This window comes from Macaca fascicularis, chromosome 9 (assembly GCF_037993035.2).
Source record: "Macaca fascicularis isolate 582-1 chromosome 9, T2T-MFA8v1.1".
In the NCBI taxonomy this organism is placed as follows: Eukaryota; Metazoa; Chordata; class Mammalia; order Primates; family Cercopithecidae; genus Macaca; species Macaca fascicularis.
Window position 1 is genome coordinate 124,604,628 of NC_088383.1, and position 20,167 is coordinate 124,624,794.

Here is a 20,167-nt window from a genome sequence, read left to right on the forward strand (position 1 = left end):
TTGTATTTTTAGTAGAAACGGGGTTTCACCCTGTTGACCAGGATGCTCTCGATTTGCTGACCTCGTGATCCACCTGCCTCAACCTCTCAACGTAAAAATCAGTTTTAAAATAATGAAAAACTCATATCTGTTATAATAAATAACATATTCTTTATAAAAGTAACTGTATATTTTTTTAAAGCTAGAAGAGTGGTTTTGTTTCACTCTTTACAAGTTTCTTTAATACCTGGCTCAATAGAAGTCAGCTAAATTCTCATACCTGTTTCTCACATTTAATCTGTTTTAATACGTTCGTCGGGTTGAGGTGTTTAAAGAAAATCCAGCCTCACACAGATACATAGTTAGAAAAGAGAGGAGTATTTTTAAAGTATTTACACATAGTTGCGGATACTTTTCTGTTATACTTTATTGAAAGTTGACAAGTGGTAATTTCTTGAAGTTTATTTCCATATTTTTGTACCCATGCAAGATTTGCTAGCATCATGCATTGGTTCTCTGGAAAATATTGATTCACTAAGTTATGCAGGTCTTCTGAATATTGACCCATTTCATTTTGTAATACCAAGAAATCACCACCAATATAATAAGAACAAGCTTTTAAGTACTGTATTGGAAAGCTATCAAGCTCACAGTGTACTATACAATTTTTCCCAAACTGTGATTTTTGCTTTACCTTCCTATTTTATCATTGCTGACAAATACAGTCAGTTATTTTTCTTCAAGTGACAGACTTTATTCATTTTTGTGAAAATATCTGTAAAATATCTAGTGTGAATAGTTTGTGTCACTTGTGCTTTCAACTAAAAATGGTGCTTCACAAAAGGCAGCTAAATCAGCGTGCAACTCAGTCTCATAAATGCATTTCCAGGAGATACTTCATTAGTTACAGAAGTGCTGTATTTGTCCTTCCCATTTGGTGTACTTGAGTCAAGATTTAATAAAATTAATAATTTTACTGATGCATCAAGGATATTTTTAAGTAAAGTAAACCTGGATTTTTTTGTTATTCTACAAGGGCTTAGCAGTGAAAATTCAGTGACTACTAGTAGTTTGCTAACACTGCTTTGATTTGTGCTAAGGTTCCAGCAGTTTTACCCATCATTGCTTTTTCACCATCATGGCAAACGTCATCACTGTGCAAAAGGCAAATGGAAATTTGGAATGACTATTAAAATAGTTTTGACTTAGTTGTAACCTCAAAAAGATTCTTTAGAACTCCCCAACACCCACTGTCTACACTACGAAAACTGTCGCTCTATAGCAATGTGCTAACTTCAAAAATCAGTATTATAAAAATATAACTTATATACGATAAAGCAATTAATTTTAACTGTATAGCTTAATGAATTTGGACAAAAATTGTATCCAATTAACCACCAACACAATCGAGATAAAGAACATTTTCATAATCCCAAGAGGTTCCCTCATGACCCTTTTCATTCACTCATCACTCCCATCTCCATCCAGGCAACCATGCATGTGCTTTCTATCACTAAGGATTTTATTTTGTCTTTCCCAGAGTTTCATTTAAATAGAACCATGCAGCATGTATGTGTGTGTGTGTTTTTCCTGTCTCCCTTCTTTGACCCACCTTAACGATATTGAGATATATAAGTAATTTTATGTGTTATACCACTTCATTCATTTATTTCACCAAGTTCTATTCCAAAACTTTTATAAATGTTTGTTTAGAAGCTTTTGTGAAATTTTTAAAAATTTAACTTGAGTAAATGCCTAATAGTAGAATTTATGGATTTTACTGTAAATATGTGTTTGATTTTATTAGAAATGCCAAACCCTCTTCCAAAAGGATTGTATAATACCCCATTTCACCTACTCCATGTGAGAGTTCCCGTTTCTCCACATCCTTGCCAGCATGTAGTATTCTCAGTATTTTTCATTGTAACTATTCTAGGAGTTTTACTCTAGTATCTCATGGTTATAATTTCCAGTTTTTGTTGTCTAATGATATTGAATATCTTTTCATCTGTTTCTCTTTTGTCATATATGTCTTCAATTTTCTTGCTCATTTTTAAAATTGGCGAAGTATTCTTATTATTGAGATGTAAAGGGTTCTTATATGGTATGTTCTGGGTTATAAATCCCTTGTCAGTTTTATGCAATGCAAGTGTTTTCTCCCAGGTCTGTATGCTTGCTTTTTATATTTTTACTACCTGTCAAAGTGCAGGTGTTTTAATTTTGATGAATTTGACAAAATATTCTGTGGTTTGTGTTTTCTTTGTTCTACTTAAGGAAACGTCTATTTGACGGTTACAAAAATGTTTCTCCCATTTAAAAAAATTTATGGTTTTAGCTTTTATATTTGAGTATATGATTAGTTCAAGTTAATTTCAGAGTCTGGTATAAGGTAAGGATTGAGGTTTTTTATTTATTTATTTATTTTGCTCTGTATGGATGTCCACATTTTCCAGAACCATTGTGGAAAACATTATCCTTTCTGCATTGCATTTCCTACAGTCTGCTCTTTTTCTGCTTTTGTAGCATCTCACAATTTTGATATGTTGCATTTTCATTTTTTTCATTTCAAAATAAGTTATATTTGCTCTTTTAATTTCTTCTTTGGCTCATGATTTATTTACTTAAAAGTATTTTGTATAATTTCCAAATATTTGACATTGTTTCCCACATATATTTCTGCTTTTGAATTCTAATTAGTTCTGTATTAGACCGCATACGTAGAACACATACGTAGACCATATACATATCATCGCATTGCTATTGGAAACGTGTTTTATGGCTCAGAATATGATCTACATTCATGCATGTCCCATATATGTTAGAAAAAAAATGCAATTATTGGGTTAATTATTGTAATGTCAATTAGATTAGACAATGTTTGCTTGTAGTTTCATGTCTTCTATATTCTGGCTAATGTTCTGTCTGCTTATTCTATAATGTGACAGAGAAGTGTTGAAACATCCATCTATAATTGTGGATGTATCTATTGCTCCTTTCAGTTCTGTCAGTTTTGCTTCATGTACTTTGAAGTTTTGTTACTGCATGCATGCAGTTTTAGGATTGGTATGACTTGTTTATGATTTGACATCTTATTATGATGAATATCCCTTTTTATTTGTAGTATTAACTCATGTTCTAAAGTCTATTTTTATGATATTAGTGTAACCAACTAGCTTTTTATGCTAGTTGCACAACATATCATTTTTCTTTCTTTCTAACTTGTCTGTTTATTTAATTTAAAAGTAGTTTCTTATGGACAGCATATAATTGTATCTCTTTCGTTACTCCAGCACAGTAATTTCTACCTGCATTTCTAATTGCAGTGTTTAGACTACATCACTTTAATGTAATTATCAATACTATGTGTCTCCCATCTGAATTTTTTCTCTATATTTTCATTGTTCACTTTTTCCTCATTTCCCTCCTTTTTTCAGGCTAATTAAGTACTGTTTGGATTTTTTCTTTTTTTTTTTTTTTTTTACTATTTTCTTACTAGATCTACTTTTCTTTTTGACAGTGGCTCTAGAGTTTACAACATGGATTTTGAACTTATTGAAGCAAAAGGAGGCCTGGCTCAGTGGCTCACACCTGTAACCCTAGCACTTTGGGAGCCTGAGGCAGGTGGTCAACTAGAGTCAGGAGTTCGAGACCAGCCTGGCCAATATGGTGAAACCCCGTCTCTACTACAGATGCAAAAATTAACTGGGCATGGTGGTGGGCACCTATAATCCCACCTACTTGGGAGGCTGAGGCAGGAGAATCTCTTGAACCCTGGGGTCAGAGGTTGCAGTGAGCCGAGATCGTGCCACTTCACTCCAGCCTGGGCAAAAGAGCAAAACTCAGTCTCAAATAAATAAATAAAGTAAAAGGAAAACTGTTTCTTTACTCACAATACTTCTGACACTAAATGTTTGGGATTTTTTGTTTACACACACAAAGAAATCAACTCTCTCAACACCAACTTAGTGTCTTATATGCTTACTCAATTTTGACGCTGACTATTCAGAATTAGTGTCAGACTCGACAAGGTTAGAGGCTCTGTCCTACAGGCCTGCCCCTCACTTGAAATAGCAATCATGGCTGGGCGCAGTGGCTCACGCCTGTAATCCAAGCACTTTGGGAGGCTGAGGTGGGTGGATCACAATGTCAGGAGATCAAGACCATCCTGGCTAACACAGTGAAACCCCGTCTCTATTAAATATACAAAAAATTATCCAGGCGTGGTGGCGGGCGCCTGTAGTCCCAGCTACTGAGGCAGGAGAATGGCGTGAACCCAGGGGGTGAAGTTTGCAGTGAGCAGAGATCGCACCACTGCACTCCAGCCTGGGTGCCAGAGTAAGACTCTGTCTCAAAAAAAAAAAAAGAAAAATAGCAATCACAAGTCCAGTCCCAAATGGCTATAAATTGGGACTTCCTATAGCCCCTTCGTATCATCTGATAATTTGCTAGAATGACTCACGTAACTCAGGGATACACTTTACTTAAATTTACTGGTTTATTATAAGGAATATTAAAACAGATACAAATGAACAGCCAGATGAAGAGGTACATAGGGCAAGGTCTGAAAAGTTTCTGAGTGGAGTAGCTTCTGTCTCCATGTAGTGGAGGTGTGCCACTCTCCCAGCACGTGGATGTTCGTCAACCTGGAAGCTCTTTAAACTGCAGTTTTGAGATTAATGGAGGTTTCATTTCATAGGCATAATGAATTAACTCAGTCTTCAGCCCTGCTGCCCTCCCTGGAGGACAGGGGATAGGACTGAAAATTACAAGCTAATGATAAGTTAGTCATTCTCATGACCAGCCCTCCTGAAGTTACCCAAAAGCCCACCAAGAATTACTTCATTAGAACAAAAGATGCTAATATCACCTGGGAAATACCAAGGGATTTAGGAGCTTTACATTAAGATACTCCCACACCCCATCAATCAGGAAATTATAAGGATTTTAGAAGCTGTTTTAGGTACTACAGCTAAAGACCAAACATTAGAGCAAGCGATGCTTCTAGTACCCATATCACTTAAAAAATTACAAGAGTTTTATGGTGTAATGTAAATATGTGTAAAAAATTTTACACATATTTATTATTATATCACTAGAGTGTACCCTCATATTTAAAATTTTAAGAAACTTATAATTTATTTACATTTCAGTGTATTAAACTTCTGACAATTTATTTCGCCCACCTGTACCTTATACCATTGTGTCGTACATTTAACTTATATATGTGTTACAAGCATCATAATAAACAGGCATCAAATCTCATTCAAGTGAAATTTTGAGATGAAAAAGTTTTTACATTTATCTAAATATTTACCCTATCCTTTGCTCTCCATTGCTTTGTCCAGCTAAAAATGATTTTAGCTAGAATCATTTTCCTTACTCGTGAAAAAGTTTCTTTGGTGTTTTCATTAGTTCAGATAGGTTGGCAACAGATTCTTTCCACTTAATATGGAAAATATTTTATTTTGCCTTCAGTTTTCAAAGATATTTTTATTATTATAGAATTCTAGGCAGACCTCTTGGAGGTCCTTAAAAATGTCTTTTCTTTTTCATCTTTGTCTAGTTTTTCTTGAAAAATGTCTTCTATCTTGTATCTGTTCATCTGCATATACTATGTCATTCTTTAGATGTCATTTCTGGGTCTATTTTTTTTTACTGACTTATTTTTCCCTCATTATAGTCAATTTCCTGCTTCTTGGTCAAAGAAACTTTTATTTGATTCAAGACATTCTATATTTTTACATTATTTTTGTAAATTTACATTACTGAGTGTATGATTTTGGTTGTATTTTTAATAAGCATTGAGTTTTATTCTGCTAGACAGTGAAGTTACTTGTGATTAGGTTTAATTCTTTTGCGGCTTGTTTTTGAAAGCCTTGACTGTGCTTTTTTCCTAGAATTCAGCCTACTATTGAGGTATATCCTTTTTGAATTTTCTGAATGATCAGCAAAAGTACTCTATTGAGTACTCTGAATGAGCAGCAAAGACTCCACTCTGGCTAGTTGGAGCTCCACGGTCTTCCTGCCCTTTCTGAGCTCAGAAACTGTGCAAGTCACCATTTTTTGGTCACCCTTTGTCTGCCTTTGTGCCTTTTAGGATTCAGTAAAAATTCAAAGAGAGATTTAGAGCTCTTTTTCAGCATATATCCCTCCTCTTCTGATTGACATCCTACAACTCAGCCTTTCTGCACTTAGACCTTTTTACTCCTTAAGTCAGTTCCCATTTAGGCTACCCTTCAACATCACAGGCTATACCATGCTGCGAGACAGAGAACTAGGCCAATTGTTGACTCACTTTATTTGTTTCCCTTCTCTAAAGAATCACTGTGCTTCTCTGCCTATTGTCTAATACCCGGAAGCAAGCCTTTCATAGATTCTCTCCACTTTTCTAGTTATTTATGGCAGGAGGTTAAATCTGATCTCTGTTACTCAATTAAGGCCAGATGTGGAGATCTTATTTTGCTTCATTTTTGTATTTGCAATTTTCTTCCTTTTTTAAATGAGTACTTGAAATATATGTTACCAAAGATATTTATCTCAATTATGAGCTTTATACAGGTCCTAAGTAATAGAGGATTGTAACATTTTGTATTATTTAAAATATTAAATTTTAACGTAAATTAACATGAGAGACATATTAGAAGATGGCTAATTATGCATAACAACTACGTACCAAATATAGATTATATATATTTAGTGTCATTTTTACAAAGTTTATAGGCATACATCAATTTAAATGTTTTTACTACAGTTATCTCCTTATAATACCTTGACTGCCAAAGTTTTTGTGCGTCCAATGTTGCTATCATCTTTTGTTCACGAGGAGCAATCTGTTCTGATCCCTGGAAATGGAGCAGGATTTTTGGTTTCGCTCTCCATCTGATGTTAGTAATTTGTCTTTCTTACTTACAAATAATATACTAGATCTTGATGATGGAATAAGCTTACTTCTTGAGGAATGTGCAAACATGACAACTAATAATAGAAATTTCTGTAACTACTTTAGCATACATATTTTAATACTACACCTTTGCATAGATTACTTACATTTATTTTCATGTTTATACATATGACCCCTAACTTACGATAGTTTGATTTCTGATTTTTTTGACTTTGCAAAGGGTTTATGAGGGCATTAAATATATTTCAACTTACAATATTTTCAATTTACAGCAGGTTTATTGGGAAATAACCTCATTGTAAGTCAAAGATCATCTTATATTTCAGCGTGTTTTATTATACAACAGTGAATAATTAAATAGACATGTGCCTTTTAGTATGCACATACGGAAATTGATCGAAAAAATATCAGTGACTCTCATTCATCAAAATATTCAAGACATGATTGCACCACTGTATTCACCTAGGCAACAGAGTACAATCAGTCTCAAAATAATGATAATAATAATATTCAATCTGTTTATCCTATGCTAAGTATTTCCAACATTTGTAATCCTAATTCCTACAGATTGAGTTACTATATAACTTAGCTTTTGGAAACAAAAATAAGAGTGAGATGATCTTTACTATATCAGTAAGAAAGATGCATGCATAATGAACAAAAAATGTGGGGATAGGGAGAAAAAGAAGAAAATTAAGGATATTTTTATCTGAGTTTATTGTATTCCTACGTATCAGAAGCCTAAGATTCATTTTCTGACATTGTTCTGACATGAATTGAAATGTATTAGGGATGATTTGGATTGTTATTTTTGCAAATGTACACTGTTGTGTATTTTGCAAATATTTTTCATATAGATGCTTTAATTGAGAGGCAAAAGTTCAGATAGCAATTGTACACATTAGGCTTGCATATTTGATTCTAGGAATGTACATTTTCAGCAACACACTCATAGAAAAATAATGCACAGCTGCCAAGCTGTTAATGGGAGCTGCATGCTGGATTTATTGCTACATTGAAAATATATCCCTTCTTGTTCAACATATTCAATCAATAATGTTCATTAAGAAGTAGTCTTATCTGCTTTTCATTTTCAAGGTATAACACAAGAATATTATATTCCATTAAAAGTGAATGTTTAAGTAACAAATTTCAGAAATAAAATAATGAGGTTTTGAAGTGCTTTTTGGGAAAATTTAATTTATGAAAAAGAAAACTCTTAGAATACAGTTGTAGCATTTCAATCTTTTCTTCCTTGCTTGCAATTATTATGCAAATATTATTGCTACTGCAAAAGATCTTTGCCATGAATTGCTTTGTAATGGGGCAAGGTTATTGAGCACTACTTTTTAAAAAGATGTTTCCATGACAGTATTATACATAAGAATTGAAAATAAATTGCTGATGGTAAAAGACGAAACAAATGCACCCACAATTTTTATTTCTACAGTGCCAGAATTAAAAACGTTTATCCAAATGCTTTAAATCAGTTTATTTTATATTTTCTAGCCATGCCTGTTCTAGTAAATATGAAACAATGATTGTACTCAGTTTTCTTCTTCAGCTGTCACTAAGATGGTGTCATAATGTTTAGAGATATGCTCTCTAACTGTCAGCGCTTGTTACAGTTCAGTGATGCATGATAAAGTATGAGGGACATTGTCTTCTTGCACTGCTAAATGTATTAATGCAGTGATGATATTTCTCAATGACTTTCTACTCAAGGTCAAAATGATGAAATTCATCTGTATTTTTCAATAATTTGTTTATTAATCAATATCTTGTCATCTTAGCCTGTTCCTTCAAGTTTTTTAGGTACATTTTTAAATTCAAGACAAATGTATATTAAAATTTAAAGAAGACACTGTCATATTTTTACATTTAATTGTATTTTAAATAACCAACTATTATTTTTCAATTCATCCTTTAAAATAAATAAAATAGCATCTAGTTACTGTTCTTTTTGTTGCTACCTATGAAAATATAACTTGAGATAGACTCTAGATTTATCTGATCTATTTGAATTCTCTTTCTGTTTATGATCTCTGGATATAAAACTTACTTAAAAAATGATAATCATTATATGATAACCATTCATGCTATGTATTTAGTAATTGTGTCCTATTCATATAATCCTTTAACGTTTACAACTTTAAATTGCTTGATTTCACAAGCAATAGTTATGTTTGCCCTAATACCAATTCTATATGGTAGAGAGTTTAGGAAATATAACCCTCTTTTTACAGTTGAGGAAATTGAGCTCATTGTTGTTAGTACCCTAAGGTCACAGATATTGAACTGAAATCTAGACTTTTGGACCCCAATTCCAGTATCTTTTCTTCAATTCCATTCTTATTTGTTCATATTTATAGAGATTCTGCAGATTGCATATCACTGATATAAATATTGCAGTGTGTTATAGGATAACGAAGTTACTGCTAATATAATTAAATATTCACTGCTTTTGGATTAGCATTTCTAAGTCACCATTCTAGTGATGTAATTTCATTATTCACAAAACTTCATGGTTCATTGCCAACCCTATTCCTTCTTCATATATGGAAATCACCATCTTCTTCCACTGGATATATTTTCTCAGGTTAGAGATGCCATTGTTCATAGATTTTCAATTACTGTAGTTGATCTAATTTCACCTAGGAGGGTACATACTGATTATAAATGTTTACATGGGATAATTACATTTTATTGGTCAAATAGGAACCAGTATATATGCTATTGGTTTAGTAGCAACTGCCTTTCCAATTGGAGCCCACCTTTATATGTCGTAAATTGTCTTTATTCTTTCCCCTTAGCATTTTCAGAGTTTTTAAGGACATGGTAATTTGCAATGAAAGTTACACTACTCAGTGATATTTTTCAAGAAGACTCTGCAAATCTTTTAAATTCTGTGTTACTAGCAATGTGATATACATCAGTTCACATCCATAACCGATAGCTACTCATCTACAAAGAGTCTTAAAGAGTAAAATGTACAGTTCAGAAATCTGAACTCTGGTGTTCAGAAATTCTCCAGATTATTAGAGCTACTACCATTTGAAAAACAGATCTGAACTATGAAGTTCTGTATCAGAATTTTGATTTTGAAAAATTTCTATAGGTCAAATAAGAAGAATCAAAAACACCACATACCATACTTTTGGACAAAAGTTTATTATAACCACATGTTATAGTAGGCCAAATATATCACAGTGGATTCATGGTTATTACTAAAAGTATGCATTCATATTTTCGGTCACTTTAATTATCATACATGGACAATCACTAGATTTTTTATTATTAAGGATATGTAAAGTAAAATACATAATATATCAAGAATATACATCACTGCCACTAAATAGAAGTGTTTTCATTGTTGGAAAATTAAAATTATTTACCTATTATGAAAACGTTAGTTCTTAAAAGGATTAGGTTCAGCAAGAGTACCCACAGGTTAAAGCTAGACAACTTTGGCTTTTCTCTGTTCTCAATGTCAAAAATACGCTTTGGACTTTTATTTGGAAACAATAAGTTCCTCAATAGTTATAACTCCTAGTAGACAAAATTGAAAAAAAAATCGCTTCAAGCTTTTGTTTACTTTACTGTATTCAAATTGTAATAGTTACTGGGGATTGTTTTTAAATTTCCAATTGTTTGGATAGCATGAGCTTACTGATTATGTATATCTAAATACTATACTTGTATTATTAATATAAAATATTTTATTGCTAATAAATATCTTTAAATAAAATACGTAAGTTAAGTTGAAATGTTTATCTATTTTAATGTTATTAAAATGGGTTAACACTAATTCACGTGAGTTATGGTTGGTGAAAATTCCGAATTATTTGTTAAAGATATAATTGTAATAGGGCTGTAGAGTCTTCACTCGGTCAAAATTACAGAGCTGTCTCCAGAAGCATCACCGTTTCTTTAGTTCTCCCGCACCCTGCCGACATGATGTGGAGTACACTGAGTATTTGTCAGTGGAGTAGCCAGGATGGGTGCAGTTGAGAGCACTGCTGAGGAACTTTCAAGGAAAGATACTCTGCTGTGAAGCACCGGAAGTTACACCCACAGGGAACTTTACCCTGACTCCTGAGTTTAAGTAATATAGGCCATTATTATAAATTAAGAATGCTTAATTTAGAGTTAGAGTTAAAAATATTAAATAACCAAATAAATCTTTGTTTTTATGAATCACTATTTTGTAATAATCATTAAAATGGTGTCAGTCCTTTAAGAACTCACATTTTGTTTTTCTATGTTCTGAAATATACACAAATGTATTTAATTACACTTACTCTGCACAAGTGTGATTATTTTGCCTGCTTTCTCCTATTCATTTTTTTTTTTAACACAGTGCCTGAAAATAGGGAAATGGGCAGTGTGTTGTGGGGGGAAGCAGGGGATAAAATCTCAAATTTTGGCACTGTTAATATGAGACAGAAAGGAGTGAATCTGAGATTCAAATAGTTGGTTACACTGAGGAGAGGTAAAGGGTAAAAGATCTGGCATCTATAGATCCCTCAACATAAGTGGAAGGAGGATAGATTTGTTCTTACAATATCTGTGGCCCACTCTGTACATTTGGGACAAGTAGGTTTATGGATGCTGATTTTGTGAGATGTATTTTTTGTGAGTATAATCATATGGACATAAGATAACTGACCATAGAAATAGATAACTGACAATAGAAATAAACTTACTCTTACCTTGTATTATGCTATATTCTATGCTAAATACTTTCTAAAATAAACTTTCATTTTTCTTTCAACTTTCTAAAACTTTCAGTTTGTGAGATGAATAAAATTATTACCCTCATTTTATAAATGAAGCTTGTAGAGGTTATGTAACTATCAAGATAATATAGGTAGTAATGGAGCAACCACAATGCAAAACCAGGGTGTCACTATTTTAGAAACTATGCTCTTAACTGCTACACTCTCATAGTCTGTGGCCTTTCCAAACTTGCAGTAAAACCAAATTTTAGTAGCAAATAGAGGAAATTTAATAAACAAATGACACAATTGATTTCTATGATAATAGTTTTGCATTATCAAATCTATATGACTACAAAAAAAAACCTTTGTTTTTTCTCTTGGTAGCTTATTTCTATAGAAGTGATGAGTCAGTGCCTCATCAAGAATTTTTCATTTCTTGCCTGAGCACTCCCCAGAATGATACTTGCAGCTATTTATAATTTTATTCTTATGAGTGAATTAATTTTGGTTATGATTAACCTTTAATAGAGACAGAATAGCATGGTGGCTTAGAGCCAGTTTTTCAATCATGTTATTAAATGTCTTTTATGCCCATTTTTTAAGTCTATGAATCAGGGAAAATAATAGTACCTCAGTTATAAAGTTGTGTCAACAATAAATAAATTGTTATATGTAGAGGTCTTAGAACAGTGCTTACCTTGTCTAAGCACATGATAAATGTTATTTAGCAATTATTGTTAAATCGGATTGCATGTCAAAGCTAGGGAAACCAAAGTTGATTCTTTTTTATTGAAGTTCAACTAAATATCATCGACTTGAGTTATATACTTAAGGAACCTTCAAAATGGCAGAATGAAGACTATTATCATTATAACTTTTTAAATTAATAGAGATTACCCTGAAGGGAAAATAACAAATATAAACATTAATTTGTTCTAAAATTTTAAACATGTACATGATATATTACACAAATTTAGAGTTTCAAAATATGAATCTTTTCCAGCCAACACAGTAATTTTCAAAGGGCCTTTCTTTTTTTAACTATATACCTCTTGATAAAATTAGTGAAAGAACAGCTTAAAATGGAACTGACTGGACTGGACATTTGTATACCTCTTTGGGTATTGTTTAACTGCCCATGAAATTGAGTTGTTAAATAAGCAGATTAATACATGTGACATAAATAAGGTAAATCATAAGAACAATGGAAAAATAATTTTATATCTAATGTGCAATCCTTAATTATAAGGAGTATTTCAGGGTTACACAATACATACATTTCCTTTGGAGAGCAATTTTTGTTTAACTTATCTTGGGTTGTTTAGATTCTACTTCAGATATTATTGGTTGGGTATTGTCAAAATAGAACATTTAAAGTTAAACAGAGTTAGATATTTTAGAAAACATAAATCGATAGAATAGTTATTTTGTTTCCCCTTAGGATGATATAATTCAATAGGTTTAGCATATGTATTAAGTAAACTTATAAATTATTTATTAACTACTGTCTTTCAGGTGTTTATATTCTACTGTGAAGATATTTGTAGTGAGGAAATAAGTATTTTTTATAACTCATTTTTAATTGATTTAAAAAGCCAATTTTAATAGTTAAATGGTGTGATATATTTCCTTAAATGCTATCAGTTGTCATCTAATGCATATAGACATGAAAGGTTATTAATATTAAGATGATTAATATTCTTTGAAACATAATTTATAATTTAGGATAATATTTCATCCCAAAAAATCAAGGCCAGTAATGTAGGGAATTTTATTGATGGGATATGTTAATCAGAGCAATCTTTCCAGTAAATTTTAAAATACTGGATGCAATTTTAAAAAATTTATTAATAGCATCAAAGAACTAAATTGACAAGAGAGATAGTAATTACAAGGCCAAAAACTAAGAGGAAGGGGGAATTGGAAAATAAGAAAACAACTGAGAGCTGGTCACGGTGGCCCACACCTGTAATTCCAGCACTTTGGGAGGCCGAGGCAAGTGGATCACCTGAGGTTAGGAGTTCGAGACCAGCCTGACCAACATGGTGAAACCCCATCTCTACTAAAAATACAAAAAATTAGCCAGGTGTTGTGGTGGACACCTGTAATCCCAGCTACTTGGGAGGCTGAGGCAGGAGAATCGCTTGAACCTGGGAGGCAGAGGTTGAGTGAGCTGAGATTATGTCATTGCACTCTAGCCAGGGCAACAAGAGTGAAACTCCATCTCAAAAGAAAAAAAAAAAAAAAGACAACCAAGGAAGTTCGGCCTTTGTTAAAACTGTTCTTTCAATAAACTCACCATAATAACCAGTTTTAGTGTGCAACTTCTTTCTTGCCGCAATGTTTACTAACATACTGTCAACCTAAATAACAGAGATTATCTAAAGATACTCATTCCATTCCGGAGTGTGCAGTATAGATACTAATCCAGGATATGTGGACTATGGGGAATCATAGGCATAGCCAAAGAGTTTGAGACAAGAGGAAGCTTTCTAAGGAAAAAGTGAACATAATTTGTTTTAAAACAAAGAAAATATTGATGACAGTGGCTTATCACAGGAGTTGATGCCAGGTCACTGTGGAGACAGTGTGTTAGGCAAGTCTTCTTATGTATTCAGCTAGCTGTCCTTGTGACTCATATAGCAAGATGCAGTTTGAAAAGTCCTTGGCAAAAGTTCTTGTTACAGGCATATGTACAAGTAAGAGACTTTCAGATGTTATTTGTAATAGTTCTTATCACAGGCATGCGTGCATGAGGGCCCTCCCTTCCTAACCTACCAGCTTGATTTTTGACACAAATTACTCCATTTGTGGAGTCCAAGTTTGACACAAATGACTCCATTTTGATCCTGACAACTTTCACATTTCTTCATTTGATCAAGGTCTTTCTCTAAAAGCGTTGCTCATCAACCATCTCAAGCATCTCATAGTTAGGTTTTATTTCTCAGTGCTGGGATGATCTTGTCCTGATTGTTCATCTTGTCTCACATCAGTGAGGATGGTCAGCAAATTTTGAGTCAGTTTTAAAAACATTTTAGCAAATTAGAGCAACTAGGATGTTTGAAAGCCGTGGATCTCTGGTTAAATTTTGCCTGAAGTCTATTGGTAAGTACTATTTTGTCAGTTCCAAAGGTGTTGGCTATCATTTTAACAAAACTGGACCAATATTATTCTATTAGGAGCCTTGCTGTTGCAGACGTTAGACAGGCAATAAAGATATATCTTTATCAAATGTTTTGCCTATGTCTGTTGAGATTATCGTGTTGTTTGTTCTTTATTCTCTGATGTGATGTTCCATGTTTAATTATTTGCACATGTTGAAACACCCCTACATCCCTCATATGAATCCCACTGTATTATTGTGTATAATCTTGTTGATGTTGTGTTACATTCACTTTGCTAGTATTTCTGTTGATTTTTGCATCTGTATTCATCAGGGGTTTTTGCCTATAGTTTTCTTATTTTGTTGTATTCTTGTTTATTTTTAGTTTCAGGCTAATGCTAGCCTCATAAAATGAATTAGAAAAAATTCCTTCTTCATCAGTTTTTTGGAATAGTTAGAGAAGAATTTGTGTTAGTTATTTTTTAAAGGTTGTTTAGAATTCAGCAGTGAACCCATCAGGTACTGAGTATTTTGTTATTAGAAGACTATTACTGGTTCAATCCAGTTACTGATTTTATATATGTTCAGGTTTTCTATTTCTTCTTGGTTCAATCTTGGTAAGTTTTATGTGTCCCAGAATTTATTCATTTTCTTGAGGTTTTCTAGTTCATATTTTTTTCTACAGGATGTTTTTGCAATTCTATGATATCAGTTGTAATATCTCCTGTTTCATTTCTGATTGTATTTATTTGGATCTCCACTGTTTTTTTCTTACTCTGGCTAATAATTTATTGATTTTTGTTTATCTTTTCAAATAACCAGATTTTTGTTTTGCTGATCTTGTATTATGTGTTTTTTTTTTTTTTTTTTTTTTTTTTTTTTTTTTGTCTTTTGTTTAGTTCTGTTCTGATCTTTATTATTTATTTTTTTCTACTAATTTGGGGTTTGGTTTCTTCTTGCTTTTTTCGTTCCTTGAGGTGCATCTCTACATCATTTATTTAAAATCTTTCTACTTTTATGATGTAGGTTTCTATTGCTATGAACATCCCTCATAGTACTGCTTTTGCTGTATCCTCTAGGTTTTGGGATGTTGTTTTCTATTTTCACTTGTTTCAAGATTTTTTTTTCTCCTTAATGTCTTCCATGACCCATCAGTCATTCTGGAGCATGTCGTTTAATTTCAGTGTATTTCTACAATTTCCAGAGTTCTTCATGTTATTCGTTTCCAGTTTTACTCCTTTGTGATCTAAGAAAATATGTGATGTGATTTTGATTTTTGATTTTTCAATATTTGTTGCTGCTTGTTTCATGGCCTAACATATGTTCTCTCCTGGAGAATGTTTGATGCACTGAAGAGAAGATTGTTTTCTGCAGCTCTTGGCTGAAATATTCTGTATATGTCTGTTAGGTTTATTTGGTCTGTAATGCAGTTTAAGTCTGATGATTATTTTTTGATTTTCTGTCTAGATAATCTGTACAATGCTGAAAGTAGAGTGTTCAAGTTCCCAACTGTTACTATATTGCTGTCTATATCTGTCTTTGATTCTAATAATATTTGCTTTATACATCTGTGTGCTCCTGTGTGTGTGTGTGTGTGTGTGTGCATTTACAATTGTTGTATTTTCTTGCCAAACTGATCTCTTTATCATTATATGATTACCTTATTTGTCCCTTTTGTTCTTTGACTTAAAATATCTATTTTGTATGATGTAAGTATAGTACTTCTGCATGCTTTTGTTTTCCATTTGCCTGGAATATCTTTTTTTCATCTCTTCACTTTAAGTCTATGTGTGCCTTTGGAGGTGAAGTGAGTTCCTTATAGCTATAATATTGTTGGGTCTTGTTTTTTTTTTAAGTCAATTCAGCAGTTCTGTTGGGAATTTAAAGTGTTTACATTCAAGGGTTTTACTTTTCTGTTGAAACATATTCTCGTCATTTTGTTAATCATTTCCTATCATTGTGTATATCCTTTGTTTTTTTCTTCCTTTTATTATTTTTGTGGTTTGGTGGTTTTCTGCAATGATAACATTTGATTCCTTTTTCTTTCTCATTTGGGTATCTGCTATACCAGTATTTTTTATGCTTTTTGCGTGTTTTTATAATAATATATATTGTCTTCTTGCTTCCAGATATAGGATTTTTAAAATAATTTCTTGTAGGGCTGGTCCAGTTGTGATGAATTCCCTCAGTTTTTGCTTGTCTGAGATATCAACAAGCAAATCTCTGCACATTTCTGAAGAGACAGCTTTGTCAGGTATAATATTCTTGGTTGAATGCTTTTCTTTTCTTTTGAATATAATATAAAATTATATATATAATATATAATCTCATTCTCTTCTGGAGTGTGCAGTTTCTGTTGAGAAATCTGCTATTAGTCTGATAGAGATTCCTTTAGATATGACTTGATACTTGATATGGTTTGGATCTGTGTCCCCATCCAAATCTAATGTTGAAATGTAATCCCCATTGTTGGAGGTAGGGCCTGGTTGGAAGTGATTGGAGCATGGAGGTAGATTTCCTCATCAGTGCCATACTCATGATAGTGAGTGCTCACGAGATCTTGTCATTTAAAAATGTGTAGGACCTCCTCTCTGTCTTTCTTCCTCCTGTTTCAGCTTTGCAAGGCACCAGTTCCCCTTCAGCTTTTGCTATGATTGTAGCCAAGCAGATGCTGCCAATCTTCCTGTACAACCTGCAGAACTGTGAGCCAAGTAAACCCATTTACTTTATAAATTACCCAGTCACAGGTATTTCTTTATAGCAATATGAGAATGGACTAATACAGAAAATTGGTATCAAAGGAGGCATTGCTATAAAGATACCTGAAAATGTGGAAGGAACTTTGGGACTGGGTAATGGGCAGTGGTTGAAAGAGTGTGGAGGCCTCAGAAGACAGGAAGTTGAAGGAAAGTTTGGAACTTCCTAGAGACTTGTTAAACTGTTATGACCAAAATGATGATAGTGATATGGACAGTAAAGGTGAGATTGATGAGATCTCAGTTGGAAATGAGAAACTCATTGAGAACTGGAGCAAAGTTCACTTTTGTTCCTTAGCAAAGAAATTAACTGCATTGTGTTGCTGCCCTAGTGATCTGTGGAACTTTGAACTTTGTAATGATGATTTAGGTTATCTGGTGGGAGAAATTTCTAAGCAACAAAGCATTCAAGTTGTGGCCTGGCTGCAGCTAATCGCCTACACTCATATGCATAAACAAATAAATGACTTGAAACTGGAAGTTATATTTACAAAGAAAGCAGGGCATACAATTTGGGAAAATTTACCGCCCAACCATGTAGTAGAAAAGAAAACCCATTTTGGGGCAGGTAGGGGGATTCAAGCAGACTACAGAAATTTGCAGAAGTAAAGAGGAGCCACGTACTAGTAGCCAAGACTATGGGGAAAATGCCTCAAAGGCATTTCAGAGACCTTCATGGAAACCCCTCCTATCACAGGCCTAGAGGCCTTAGAGGAAAGTGTGCTTCTATGGGTGAGGCCCAGGCTTATAGCCTTGTGCAACCTTGGGACACTGCTCCCCACATCCTAGTCACTCCAGCTCTAGCCATGGCTAAAAGGACCCAAGTACAGCTCATGCCACTGCTACAAAGGGTGCAAGCCATAAGCCTTGGTGGCTTCCACATGGTTTCAAGCCTGTATATGCACACAGTGCAAGATTTGAGGCTTGGGAGCCTCTGCCTAGATTTCAGAGGATGTGTGAGAAAGCTTGGATGTCCAGGCAGAAGCTGGCTGGACTGCAGGTTGGAGCCCTCATGTAGAAACTCTCCTAGGGCACTGCAGAGGGGATATGTCAGGTTGGAGCTCCTACACAGAGTCCTCACTGGGGCACTGCCTAGTGGAGCTGTGAGAAGAGGGCCACCATCCTTCAGACCCCAGAATGTTAGGGCCGACTGTAACTTGCACCATGTGCTTGGAAAAGTCACAAACACTCAACAGCAGCCCATGAGATCAGTCATGTGGACTAACTCCTGCAAAGCCACCTTGGGAGCTCACCTCTTGTACCAGTGTGCTCTGGATGTGAGACATGCAGTCAAGGGATATTATTTTGAAGTCTTATGATTTAATGACTGCCCTACTTGGCTTCAGACTGGCATGGGGCTTGTAACCACTTTCTTTTGGCCCATTTCTCCATTTTGGAATGGGAGTATTTACTCAGTGCCTATAATCCCATTGTGTCTTGGAAGTAACTAACTTGTTTTTTGGTTTTTTGTTTTGTTTTGTTTTTAAATGGAGTCTTGCTCTGTCACCAGGCTGGAGTGCAATGATGCAATCTCGGCTCACTGCAACCTCCGCCTCCTGGGTTCAAGCAATTCTCGTGCCTCAGCCTCCCAAGCAGCTGGGATTACAGGCATGTGCTACCACACCCAGCTAATTTTTGTATTTTTTGTAGAGACGGGGTTTCACCATGTTGGCCGAGATGGTCTCAATTTCCTCACCTCATGATCCACCTGCCTCGGCCTCCCAAGATGCTAGGATTACAGGCATGAGCCACCACACCCAGTCAACTATCTTGTTTTTATTTTACACACTCTTAGGCAGAAGGGACAAACCTTATCTCAGATGAGACTGGACTGTGGGCTTTTGAGTTAGTGCTGGAATGAGTTAAAGCATGGAGATAATTGGAAAGGCATTACTATATTTTGAAATGTGAGAAGGACGTAAGATTTGGGAGGGCCTGGGGTGGACTTACTTTGTTTGAATCTGTGTTCCTACCCAAATCTCATCTTGAAAACTACTTCCTAATATTATAGGTGGGGTCTTATGGAAGGTTATTGGATCATAGGGTAGATTTCCTCATTGTTGCCATTCTTGTGATAGTGAGTTCTCATGAGATCTGGTCTTTTAAAAGTGTATAGCACCTCCCCTATCTCTCTTTCTCCTGTTTTGGCTTTGTAAAGTTTCGGCTTCCCCTTTGTCTTCTGCCATGATTGTCTATGTCTTTTCCAAGACTTGGAAAGTACTCAGTTGTTACTGTATTAAATAAGAACTTTTTATGCAGCTTTCCATTTCTTCCCTTTCTGGAACTCACTTAATGCAAATATTTGAACTTATTTGAATAATGGTATCTCATATGTTACACTGGCCTTTTTTAAATTTTTTTTTCCTTTTCCTTTTTCTTTTTTCAGACTGGTTTATTTCAAAATACCTTTCTTCAAGATAGTAAATTCTTTCTTCTGCTTGATCTACACTGTTGTTGAAGCTATCTTTTGTATTTTTTATTTTGTTCATTAAATTCTTCATTTTCAAGATTTGGATTTTTATAATGATATCTATTATTTTGTTGAATTATTTAGATCATCAATTTTTCCTTGATTTCTATTTATTGGATAATATTCTGCTCTTTTATCTCACTGAGGTTTCTTAAGATTGTTATTTTGGTTTTCATGCGTTTAAGACATTTTCTTCTGTGGTTCTTGGAGTAATATTATGTTCCTTGGGTGATGCAA

General features: G+C 34.0%; 1 protein-coding gene across 10 annotated transcripts in view; it reads left to right on the top strand.

Moving 5' to 3' along the window:
* ATRNL1 (attractin like 1) overlaps window positions 1–20,167 on the top strand; it is an 842,049-nt gene that overhangs the window by 479,820 nt on the left and 342,062 nt on the right. Inside the window, exon 26 of one of the 10 annotated variants that reach the window (XM_074002847.1) lies at window positions 3,497–4,348. The exons of 8 other annotated variants lie outside the window; for them this stretch is intronic. In XM_074002847.1, the coding sequence (XP_073858948.1) occupies window positions 3,497–3,505 (9 nt within the window). In that variant the 3' untranslated portion in view covers window positions 3,506–4,348. Of the gene's footprint in view, window positions 1–3,496; window positions 4,349–20,167 lie in introns of those variants that run through there. One more of the 10 variants, XM_065521454.2, reaches the window with a different exon arrangement.